The 13,238-nt window shown below is 41.5% G+C and overlaps 1 protein-coding gene across 1 annotated transcript in view; it reads right to left on the bottom strand.

Moving 5' to 3' along the window:
• Positions 1-1,898: 1,898 nt before the first annotated feature.
• The window catches only part of lypd6 (LY6/PLAUR domain containing 6), a 45,406-nt gene continuing 34,066 nt past the window's right edge, over positions 1,899-13,238 (bottom strand). Inside the window, exons 3-5 of the mRNA XM_080785744.1 lie at positions 9,657-9,755; positions 7,414-7,544; positions 1,899-2,215 (exon numbers count right to left, since the gene is read on the bottom strand). Coding sequence (XP_080641870.1) covers positions 2,048-2,215; positions 7,414-7,544; positions 9,657-9,755 — 398 coding nt within the window. The 3' untranslated portion in view covers positions 1,899-2,047. The remainder of the gene's footprint in view (positions 2,216-7,413; positions 7,545-9,656; positions 9,756-13,238) is intronic.

The raw sequence follows: 13,238 nt of genomic DNA, 5'->3' as shown, positions 1-13,238 counted from the left end.
ATCAATTACACACCCCATGAATCCTTGAATTCATGGAGATTTATTTGTTCGTGCCTCATTCCTGAGCCAATCATTTGATGACCAGGTCATCGGTCAGTATACTCATTGGATGACCAGGTCATCGGTCAGTATACTCATTGGATGACCGGTCATATAGACTTGCCGATCATTAAAGTATTGGCTCAGAAATGTGACAAAACAAATAAATCTCCTTGGAATTCAAGGATTCATGGGGTGTGAAATTGATAGAACATAAATGTTTTTTTTGGGGTGAACTACTCCTTTAAACGACTTAAGCAAGGTATTTTGACTGGCCTGAAATCCAAGGCTAGTTCTCCACAACAACAACAAAAAAAGTTGATATCGTTAATAACAATGTCACCTTTTTAAATGGCCTATGTTATGTTTTTAGAAAAAACTGGACCAAAACAAGCTATATATTTCTTAATCAATTGACCCAAAAATATTATATTGACATACAAATAAATTGGCCTAAGTCACATTGTCCTTTCATTTTCACTCTTGAGATAGGCCACTATACTATACTGAGACGGGGACAGCATGATCCTTTTTATATTATATTATACTACTGAGACGGGGACAGCATATAGGTGATTTTACCAGAGGTTGCTGCAGTGTCATGGAGAGCTGATTTAGGAAGAAAATATCCATAATTTTATGAAGGTGACGATGTGATGAATTACACTTGCATGAGGCTCTTAAATGAGTGTCATGTTCCAGCGTCAACCAGTAATGTGTCAGGAATGAGAAACACTCCCAAGTTATTTCACGTTGCAGTTATTTCTTCGACGTTGCTTACTATGAGTTATCTATCCAGCTACGGGGAGTAATCTTTCCCTTCCAGTGCTGCTACTCTGTGAGTCACTCACGGTACACATCAGATACATGCTGAAATAAAAACAGGTTTTAACATTCCACACATCTTCACATTTCTAGCATAATAACGACAGTTTATGTATAAAAATAAATACTATATATATTTACACATGTGTTCAATAAACACAAACATGGAATAATAAGGACTCACAAAATGTAACATCAACATTATAAAACGTGAAAGTCAGACAGAAAAAAAAACATTCTGGCTAGGGCAATGTTCTTCAAATCTTTCCTTATCGCCTAAAAATGTATGAAGCCCTTAAACTGACAAGTTCTAACCAGCCAAGACAAATTTCTAGGCTTACAGCTACCCCCACCCCATCTCACCCGTGACATGGCCTAGAGGCAGCATTGCCATGTATGCTTATTCTAAGCAACTTTGGGCTCATTTTTCAGTAATGTCATTTGTAAATAATTATTGGTAGTTGTTGTTTTTTTGGGCTTGTCTCTAAAGTGTAGTTGCTTATGGTATTTGGGCTTGTTTCCTAAATGTTGTTTAAAGGTACGAAAAATCTTTTCATGGCGAAGACCCCCAAATGAATATGCATTTCTCTACGGACTCCCCCCACCCCCCCCTCCAAAATATGGGCTTGTAAAATAATGTCAGTCACGATGCGACAAGTTGTGAGCTTGTAGATAGGCTATTTTCAAATAGCTGTGTGTGTGTGTGTGTGTGTGTGTGTGTGTGTGTGTGTGTGTGTGTGTGTGTGTGTGTGCTCATGTCACTTCTCCTCTTTCGTAGACCTGGTTGCTCGTTTCTCTCTCTGCAAGATCTGGCAACACTGCCTAGACAGAGGAACCCCAGTGGAGAGCTGTAACATTATACAGTCATGTTTATGATGTTTTATCCTTCAAAAGATCCATGGTGATAATGGCAGCGGTTTCCAAAGTCAAGTACCACCGTGCACAGTGCTAAGTGCTCATTCTCCCGATAATCTACTTAAAACGTTTTTGAGGGGCTGTCAGTCCATCGCTTGAAATCCCTTTTAAAACATTAAAAAAAAGGAAGACAAAACCGTCCAAACTGGTACTGTAGTCAAGTCCTGAAAACCTGGAGAATAGGAGATGTATAGGAGCCGGTCCTGCCCGAGAGAGAGAGGGTGACTCCGGCAACATCAGACTTCCAAAGTTTGTCGTTGGTTAAGAGTTAAGTTGAGATGACCGCTGTGAGAGTGAGCAGACTGAATGTCAGTGCGTGGCTTTTGGAAAGCCCCGCGGCGCCACTGAGTGGCGAGGTGGTGGCGAAGATGGCCTCTGTCTGGTTCCAAGGCAGCGGGAGGTTACAGATATTCCCCTCGCAGCAGGCTGTACACACCTGGAGCAAAACACAGGAACAATCAATCAATCAAAATGTTAAGTGCCTGTGTCCACTTGTCTTTATTTTATGGCACTGCAATGTGACCGAGATCCCGTCCAGTAGTCTAAATAGTTACTGTCAGCCAGACACCTCTTATCTCCATATGTTTTTTGTGTTTTACGTAAATTAACACCCTGGCCGATGACAAATTTAGCAGACCAAATTTTCCAGAACGGCCTGTTCGGCGGCCTGTTCGGCGCCACCAGGAGGCCGACTTTAGAAAAACACATTGTTGATATTGCTCCTCCAGATTCTGTCCAAAAATCCCGGAAATCATTACACACCATCTCTATAGTCATGTGTTCAAGACGGATCTGTCCGATATTTCATATTCCATCCTAGTTTGCAGAATTGCAGGATTGGCCCGTTTTGAACAACAAGCCTCACAGATTTTCTTTCTAGGGTGAGGAATATATCCCACCCTTTTCACATTGGCCTGTTATAGCGCCACCAACGGGTGGATTTTTGAAAAACATGCCTCAAATCATCCAATTACCATCCAAGGCATAAGAAGAAACGGCACCCTTTTCAAATTGGCTTATTATAATAATAATAATAATAATAATAATAATAATAATATCTCAAACTTATATAGCGCTTTTCTGAGTACCCAAAGACGCTTTACATGGGGGGGCTTTACAGAGGTAACAACAAATTAAAAACAACTTTAATAGAAAGAAAAGGAAAAATAACACTAAAAGCTAAAGAACATTAAAAGACAGTGAAAAGGGTTAGCTAGGGAAGGCAATTTTGAAGAGGTGGGTTTTGAGGGTGGATTTGAAGGTTTGAAGGGTGGGGGCATCTCTGAGTGCCTTAGGGAGGGCATTCCACAGGGTTGGGGCAGCAAAGGCGAAAGCTCTGTCCCCCCACGTACGGAGTTTGGTTTTGGGGACATCGAGGAGGTTTGCATCACCAGACCTGAGGGAGCGAGAGGGGGCATGGCGTTTGAGGAGGTCACAGAGGTATGGGGGAGCCAGGTTATTTAGAGCTTTGTAGGTGGTCAGGAGTGTTTTGAAGTGGATTCTTTGTTTAACCGGTAGCCAGTGAAGGTCACGGAGGACAGGTGTAATATGGTCTCTGGAACGGGTACAAGTGAGCAGGCGGGCAGCTGAATTCTGGACATATTGCAGTTTATTGAGGACTTTGGAGGTGGTGCCGTAGAGGATACTGTTACAATAATCAAGGCGGGATGAGATGAAGGCATGGATGAGTGTTTCGGCTGCGGAAAATGACAGAGAGGGTCGGAGACGGGCAATGTTCTTGAGGTGAAAGAAGGCGGTTTTGGTGACTTGGTTAACATGGGGGAGGAATGAAAGGGTGGGGTCAAAAATGATACCAAGGTTGCGGATGCGGGTGGAGGGTGTAACAGTGGATCCATCAATGTTGAGTGAAAAACCTTGGGTGGAATTGGTGAGGGAGTTGGGACCGATGATGATGATTTCCGATTTATTGCAGTTTAGTTTGAGAAAGTTCTTTTGCATCCACGTTTTAATATCTGTGAGGCAGGCAGTGAGAGTGGAGTGGGTGGTTGGGGTGATGGCTTTGGTGGAAAGGTACAGCTGTGTGTCGTCGGCGTAGGAGTGGAACTGAAGTCCATGGTGACGGAGGATCTGACCTAGACTATATCTAGTTATTAGTTAGACTGTAGTCTGTTGTCTTTGTTGCCGATTATGTTATTACATTTTGAGCCATATCTTTCGCGGTTTAGGCATAACCCCTTATGCCTAAACTTATTAAGCATTTTTTGCCATTTGAAAAACATTGTAAAATAGTGAAAATAGCCAATCTACACACATCAACGCATTTTGTAAGTTTAGGCATAAGGCTGTTTGCACACATGCGTGCATATAATTATGTTTGCTTTTTATGTGCAGATTCTTCAGCGTATAATAATGTTCTGCCCAAGGTTTCTGTGTAGCTTTTCCTTTCCATCACACAAATGCTTGCTATAGGAACAACATTATGTCTCTGCTACTTTTATTACTTTACCGGGTAAATGCTTGCTATAGGAACAACATTATGTCTCTGCTACTTTTATTACTTTTGAAATGGAATCCTGAAAGTAACAGTTGGACATACATTATGAGGTTTAAAGTAACAGTTGGACATACATTATGAGGTTTAAAGTAACAGTTGGACATACATTATGAGGTTTAAAGTAACAGTTGGACATACATTATGAGGTTTCCACCCGACATATTAGATTTTTGAATTGGTTTTTTTCACCCATATGCAGATTTAAACACTTTCACTTAAAAAAATATCCGATCTAAACAAGCTCACAAAGCATTGCGCTGCAGCGCGTTGTGACCTAGTAGATGGGCTATCTTCCCTACTTCTACACAACACTTACTTGACATTAAATAACCTTCACACACCCGTGAGGGGCGCTCTTATCATCGTACAACATCATACTGGAATACTCGCCCCGGTGCTTGCCCGTTTTTCCTCACAGAATTTTCCCCAGTGAGGGGGATAACTTTGTAATATGCTATTGGCTGTTTGTATTCTTTTTGGAGAAATATAAAAAGATACTGCTGTGGAAAGGCTATATTATTTGACTTATATTGAACCTATAAACAATTTAGTATTATTTAGTATATGTAAGGTTTTGCCCCCCCCCTCAAATGGTACCTCGTCAGATAATCCCCACATATCCTACAACAACTTCTGTGAACAGACTTCACTGTAGTAGCTTTTCATAAATTATATTTGTACTTAGGCTGTTCTGCTGTCATGAAAGTTTATAGTTAGAGAAATTCAAAGTCCAGCCGTCTGCTGTCCAGCCTCTCCCACCCCTCACTGGGGAAAATTCTGGGAGGAAAACAGAAACGGGGCGAGTAGTCTTGTTACCCTGTACTGTACATCAACTCATTCAATCAAGTGTATCGCCAACTTGTTACTGAAAGTTGAGAATTGAAAGCCTAGTACAGTATTTATACACAACATATCAATGTTTGTGTTAGGGAATTTGTCGTATGTCTATTTGCTCAGACACTGACGTAAAATGATCCATTCATTGTAATTTAATGTTTGTGGACGGACGAAGTTTGTGGACGGACACTAAAAGCTGGATATAGGAGGGTCAAAAAAAAGAAGTTGAATGAAAATGACAATTAATTAATTATGTAAAATACGAATGGTAAATAAAGCGGACACCGCTGATTCCTTGTTGCCATTTGACAATAATCGTTTTGCATCAGGTTTTTAGTTCCCACTTCCCAGGCCCTTGGACTGACGTTCTGATCTGCAGCCCTGTAATTTCCTTCCTCCGCCCGTCCGTCCATCCTTAGTGAAGACTAGACACACATGTTTCAGCAAGGATTACAGTGACAGTGTCCAGGAAGAAACCCCCAGTTAATACCCCCGTCTTCATCTTATCTGCTCTGAGCGCTTTGAAGGATCTGAAGGATTAACTAAACTGCCTGTTTAAGTGGTGCTGAAAGAGACTGGTGGGCACATCTTTACCCCGCATTAGTGTACTGTACTGTCCTGTACAGTAGAGTAGGCGACCGGAAGCAGTTTGGAGTTTATTAATTCCAATGGAGGAGTGAAAGTGAACACAACTTCGGAACGATTCTTTAGCCCCATGGTCAATGAACAAAATATTGGACCCAATCGTTCGTCACAAGTCACACAATCTTCCCAATATTTTCATACTGAAATGGCTTTTTCAGAGAGACAAATCAGGAGAAAATCTATTATATTATCGACCTCTCTCTGTTTGGTACAGGTTCCTAATAGGGAGGAAATGGCTGTAGATTTGCTGATCCCGATGCCCCACCCCCAACACAAATTAGATAGATAGGTGCTTTATTCTTTATTAATTTTGATCATTCTGTCATACTTGATAATAGATGGGTTCAGAGATTGCTGACAATTGAGGGAAGACGTCACGTAATTATCTTCTGAATAGGGCTCAGTATTCCAGTGCTGGTAGGCAGCAGGCTCAGGATGGGTACCACAACCGCACAATAGATAGCAATGGGAAAAGCAACTCTCTTGTTTGCCTTTCTCTCTTTAATCATGGAAACAATGGTAACTATTATTATTATACTTATTATTATTGTCGCGTCTCTGTCGGGTGGAAACATGTCTAAAACAGTTTAAAAAATGTCAGGATTCAAATTCAAAAATAGAAAAGACAGCAGATCGACAAGCTCGAGCTTGTGCTAGTTTGTGTCACTGTGTGACGGTGTAGTGTGACTGTGTAGGGCGTTCATTTACAAAAAAGACAAAAACTTTACTTAAAATACAGAGATGGGAGGTTTCTGCCCGACAGCAACAGTATTATAATAATTATTAGTAATGCTATAATAATAACTATCATGAATCTCTATTGTTGAATGTTAGCTGTAACTTGGTACCAAGTTCTTCTCTGTTCTACATAAGCTGTGGTAATGAAGAAGTCTTTTCCCCCTCCAGCATATTGTGGAACAGGATCTCCTAAAAGAACATAAGCTTTCTGCTGAGGGAAACTCACACCACCACAACCAAACAGGTTGACCTCCCGCCAGACCATTAACACCAAAGACGCCGACCTCCTGTGTGCACTGACCTTTGGTTAATGCTATATTGTCAGATGGTACATCTACACTCAAATTCAGTAACTTTTCCTTTTTGAGTGGTGCAACCACTCAAAAATATATATAGACAGCTAACGGTATGTGTGTCCCTGGGTCTGTCTGTCCCTGGGTCGGTATATCTGTCTGTCTGTCCAAGCACAGAAATAGCGTTCGTTTAAGTGTCACTGTTGCACAGCCTAACACACAGACCGGCCAGGGAGGAGGGCTTGCACAGTACCACTCACTTCAGACGGGTATGATTCTCTCCCTCTCTCAAAAGTATAACTTGTATGGGCAGTCTCTGGCACAAGATATTTACAGATGGGGGTCCGCAGCCAAATCCATATAAATTTGCCGATAGGGAGATCCTTGACAGAAGTCTGAGAACCACTGCATTAGAGTTCACAGCACTTGAGCTCATCAAATGGCACGGAGAGTTGTCTTCTGTCTTTTGTCCCCCCAGAAGTAAAGATTTTAGTTAAATTACAAAAAATAAATACAAAAAGTTAAGATATGGGATAAGAGGTTTCTGCCCAGATAATGAAATGTAAATTGAACTCTGGCGAGCATTTATTGGTCTACTCTACTCACCTGGTTTCCTTCATGGTCCATGTGAGTGCACCCTGTGTAGAGACAGTCCTCCAGGGCGACGCAACGTTTTGTCACAGACACGCTGTCCCCCTCCATGTCCATCTTGTGGCGCGTGTAGCAATACCTGGCATCTGGCAAGGAAAACAATGTTCTCTAGAGCAGTGGTTCTCAACCAGTGGGTCCGGGGACCACCAGTGGTCCCTGAGGGGGTTCCAGGTGGGCCCCAGCTAAATGATGGGAGAGTTGGTAACCAAATGGAGCCTTATTAGATCTTTAACTCTTCAGTGTATAAAATGAATTTGATGCTCTCAGGAGTTAAATTATTGTTAAACATCTGCATTACTTCATTTACAAGAAGTCTACTATACACAGAGAATGTAGAATAATTGTTATTTTGATCAACGTTTGCCTGCTGTCTCTAATGGTACGTACCACATCAATAGTCAATACAGCATGGAATTGTGGACAAAATTGTATTCAACCAAATGCCCAAATAACGGGCCTATAGAGGCCATGCACTGTCTTTTTCTGTCCCTTTTTTCTCCTATGTTTGTCAGTTTATTATATTTGCTTATTATTGGAGTACAAAAAGGAAGGGCAATTCAACTTAAACCTTTTTTGAATATTAGATATTTATTGTATGTATTAGGCCTACTGTTATTATTTCATGGATCTTGTTCCCTGATTATGGCTTCTTATGTGTCTGTGAGCTACCCGTTTGTGGTAGTGTGTGTATTTCCTTTTGTGTGTGTGTGTGTGTGTGTGTATTTCCTTTTTTGTGTGTGTGTGTGTGTGTGTGTGTGTGTGTGTGTGCACGCGCACGCGCGCGCACACACACACACACACACACACACACACACACACACACACACACACACACACACACACACACACACACACACACACACACTATAAATTCACCTCTAACACAATCCTTATGAGATTGAAACTTAAGTTGACACAAAGAATGTTAATTTGATGCTAAGCTCCATAAGCAGGGCCTTTTCATCTCAAATCAGGCTTGAGCTGAGCTTTTTTGCTACACAATTCTATATCCGATGAATATGACTTTTGTCATGTACCGTTGAAACCTGAGGGAAATACTGCTCATTGCATTGCAAACGTTACAGGGAAAACATTCCAATTTCTTTTGGTCAAGCCCCCGTATCTGAAAATCTAAGACTGTGTTTTTCCAAACAAAGAATGTGCTTTTCTTTATGAGCCAAGGCCAAGGAATACTCCGTCATTAATAGAGGAACTGTAAATCTCGCCCGGCAGCAGCGGTCACGACAGGCTGACTTTGGGCTGGCGCGTTTTTATCAGGACAGCTATTTATGAGCTAAACATGTCCACAGCTGGTGAAATATGTACAGGTACAGAGACCTCCACAGAATAAACAGTGTGTGCATGAATTTACAGCGGCTCATGGAGGCAAAGAATGTCGTATCTAAATACAAGAAGACAAGTGCTTGAGAGGCGAGGAAAAACAGAAAATACTATTGGATTCCCCCCCCCCCTCTCTTCACCAAAAAGCAGATCTACAAGCTTGTGGATCTGCTATTTTTGACTAACGTTTCCCTCCCAGAATATGGATGGTGGGTCGTTCAACTTCATAAGAGTTGAACGACCCCACATTAATCACTTGAACTCCAGCATCCCTGTTATTATGAGTGTGGGTAAAACTTTTTTTAATTAACATTTTGTTGTTAATTAACAGTATGTTGTTAATACAATATAATTCATACAATCTGTATGGTAGAGTATGTTAATACAATATAAATTATACAATTTGTATGGTGGTAGAGTATGTTAATACAATATAGGCTATAACTTTACTATTTATTTTACATCTTCTAAATTATTGTCTTATTTTCTTTTAAATGATTTTCTATTCCTTTGTACCTTGTATATGGACCCGAGCCCGCTAATAAAGATTGAATTGAATTATACAATCTCTATGGTAGAGTATGTTAAAACAATATAACTTATTGATGTATTTTGTCTCCCTGCTCTTCTATTGAGACATTTAGAATAGATCATGTCAAAGGTCATGTCTCACGCGACACAGGATCTGATATGAATTTTGACGGTCAAGATAAAATGTATCCCCTGAGAAAGCATGCAGGCTCTATTAGCTCAAAGGTAAACCAAAATAAACCAAGTTCAAATCCAGGGTAGAAGAGGAAAGTTACATGGTGCAGCTTTAAGATGGATGTTATTTTGCCAACACTAGTCTTCATTACCTCGTGGGCAGTACAGGTCGGGCGCCCAGCGGTTGCACTCGTAGTTGTCGGGCGCGTCTTCACAGGTGAAGCACTTGAACCCGCCAGGGAACGGAGTGGCTGCAGAAAGAAACAACATTTTAAACGTATTAATCAGCATATCAAAAATAAATTCCTTAAAATCCAGGAAAACTGGGAGCGCATTCATTCACAAGAGGAAGGGGTTTGGGTTTCGTAGCATTGGGCCTCATGGGCATCTCGCCAGCAAACCTTTTAAAATGATCCGGATGAAAAGTACAGTAAATCCAAAACAACAATCCTCTTTCACAAAGTACACTGGATGCACTGGAATGCATGTACTGTAGCCTACAAGGGATTGTTTTAATGCCCTTTCGTCTTTTGATTTGCTGAAATGTACGGCTTTATATCATATACGAGAAATTATGGTGGTGATGGTGATAACTATGCCCGGGTCCACAGATTTATGATTGACTGATTGAATACTTAGTCAGAAATGTAAACAGCACGTAGTACAGTCAGACATAAAGGATAATGGATTGTTTCCATTGTGGTCCTACAGTATGAATTAAATTCATCAACATAGAATTACAAAAAAAGAAAAAAACATAATACATGGCATCAATACGAACACTAAAGGAGAAAAGAAAAAACGGTCAGTGAATGAAACCTCCTTCCGATGCAGGGAAATATTAGACTAGATTTATTTATCGATTCTGACTAATGATTCTCTCATTACCCATGGTTCTTAGGATTTTCCTCTCAGACTGCCCCACTTTTCAGGTCGGCATGAGTCCTAAAACATGTAGGTCCGTAGTTTAATTTAAAAAAAAAGTTTTTTGATCCACTCCGTCTCAGAAATTCAGAATCTGTCATCCATCTTGGATCTCTCATCGATTGTAACCGCACAACAGCGCCCCTGGCTGTCAGGGTTGCGCAGCCACTTGCACTCATTAGGGGAGACGAGGAGAGATCCAAGATGGATGACAGATTCCGAGACAGAGTGGATCAAAACCCTTTTTTTTCTTTTTTCTTTTTATACATTTTTTATCCCACGATTTTGTAACCCATTTTTCACCCCTGTGTCAATCATCTAATGTGATCCTGGGCTCTACACACCCTCCACCAACCTAGTCCCCATATATGGGGGACAAGGGGAGAGCAACGGACTTCAACTCATGCCTGAGTGTCCAAGTTGCTCCTTTACACCTGACAGGGGGGAGTTTCCCTGGTTGGACGTAGCGCGTGGAAGGAACACGTTATTCCAACCAGTTCCTTTCCCCTCCATCAGGCGCCCCGGCTGGCCAGAGGGAGGCAGTTTAGTGACCAGGATTACTGCATGTTTTTTGTGAGGGTACCTACCCTAGGGGACACGGGGAGAACATGCAAACTCCACACAGAAAGGCCCTTTCTTTTTTACGGAAGTGCATTATTTGTCTATGGGACCCGGCGACTAACGGCGACAGCAGGCGAATAGGCGATGGTCGAAAGTGGGGGGCGCAACGTCGCCCGAAAAGATCAAAATAATTCATCTTTTCGGGGCGATAACGGGCGATTGGGTGATGTGTCGGCCGATGCTCACCCTGCTCACTAACGTACTGTTAGACTCTCGTAGATTGAAAATGTCAGAAATTCAGAATCGATAAATACGAGAGTCTAAATCTTAGGCTAGGAATTTACATTTACCTCTCCTCGTTGTCCACTGATTGATGTTTTTCAGGCCAGTTTTGAAAGAAACCAGAGTTTCACATCAGTGATTCTCAAACCTTTTTGGCTCAGGTCGACCCTGTAAATAACATTTTCATCCATGTCCCCTAAATTATTTTGTTACTTTACAGCACCTTACATAACTTTAGGTCATATTACGCTGTGTAAATATGTAAATCTTTCCCCCTTAAGATACGGTATGTCGCGAGGTGAACTTGAGAGATTAGGGAGGACAGATTGTAAATAACTTTGTCTGACCACTTGAACCTCAGTATCTGGGTGGAACATTCACCAAAAAATAGCAGATCTACAGGTTTTGGTGAAGAGATTGGATTTACAGTAGATCAAAAAAATAATGCATAGTAAGCAAACTGAAGTGAAGTGTCAAAGATTATCAAATAGTTCTGCGGCACGCATGGACTTGCGTCACAGCACACACTTTGATAAACCCTGCTTTTGCATGGTGTCTAGATGGTAGAGCATTCCACATTTTGGTGGCAGAGTAGCTGAATGATAATTTCCCCATGTCTGTTCTATATATTTATTGGGGCGGTACGAGAAGGCAGAGTGCTGCTGCCTTCATTACACACTGGCCTCGTCTCCTCTACTATGCAAACGGCCCCAAGAGATGGACATTGTCCATGGATGGTGACCATCTGCCAGGATCAAACGTTTGACGCTGTTAGTCTTTCCAATTTCGCACCATTACATTAATCTGATTGGCCCCTCTCTCTTCCACAGCACACACCCTCCTGCCCCCCTGTGACAGCTGTGGGTCTGCAGGTCACACAAACTTTCTTTCAGGCCCACAAAAGCCTGCCAATCAGGTTTGATCCTGCCTTGGCCAGACGGTGACCTCGTCCCTTTACCTCCCAGGAACTTCTGGCTTGTGGCTTCGCGTGTTGCCAGATCTTGCGAGAGAAATAAGCAACCGGGTCTAGGAAAACAAGCCTAAAAGAGTATTTTTCCAAAGTCTCGAAATAAAATATGGAATATTTGGAAGAGTTTTGAAACATTCAAACTGCACAAATCTGGCACAAGGGCCCATTAATTTGGGGGTCCACATGAAAATATTTCAGAACCACTGGTTTAAATAATAATTAAAACAATTTGAAACAAGCCCCAAAAAAAGAAACCCACAAATATTTACAAGCAACTTCACAGAAAAAAAGCCCAAAGTCGCTTATACTAATAACATGGCAACACTGATGGCTTCTCGTCCTCGTCCGTCCCCCCCACTCCTCCTCCATAGAACAAATAAGTGAAAGTTACACAAACACTAGACACTGTACACACAAACATGGACAGTAACAAAGTACATTTACTTGAGTGAGTACTGTAAATTATTAAAGTATCTGTAATCTTACTTGAGAATTTTTTTGGGGAATACTTTCACTCCACTACATTTCAAAAGGAAGTATTAACCTATGTTATGTACTACTAACCCTACTTAAGCTGAATCAGCTTGAATAATAGCTAAAACAGCTCACAATGTGTCACATTGCATTACGCTTGTAGATCTTTTTCCCGTTTTCTTTCTTTTACATTTCTGGGAAATGAAAGGACAGATATGTACAGTACACATGACGAAGGCCGCAGATATCAAAATGTTGACAAATGTTCATACATATTTTTGGGAGCAATAAGAGTCTTTAATTTAAGACTTGTGCATGTACCTTCTATACACAAACAGACCACACACATTCACACACAGAAAGGCACGCACGCCCACACACACGCACGCGCCCACACACCCACAAATCCCCACTGGACAGACCAGAAGGGTGGCCTCTGGACTGCTATGGATATCTCCCAGAGAACCCCAGAAAGCCAAACCTGATACCAAGAATTCCACCCTTTGTTTCATGAAAGATCTTA

The sequence above is a fragment of the Protomyctophum bolini genome (assembly GCF_963924005.1).
Source record: "Protomyctophum bolini genome assembly, chromosome: 16".
NCBI lineage: Eukaryota > Metazoa > Chordata > Actinopteri > Myctophiformes > Myctophidae > Protomyctophum > Protomyctophum bolini.
Note: the sequence above shows the minus strand (reverse complement) of the source record. Positions and strands in the feature narration are given on the sequence as shown.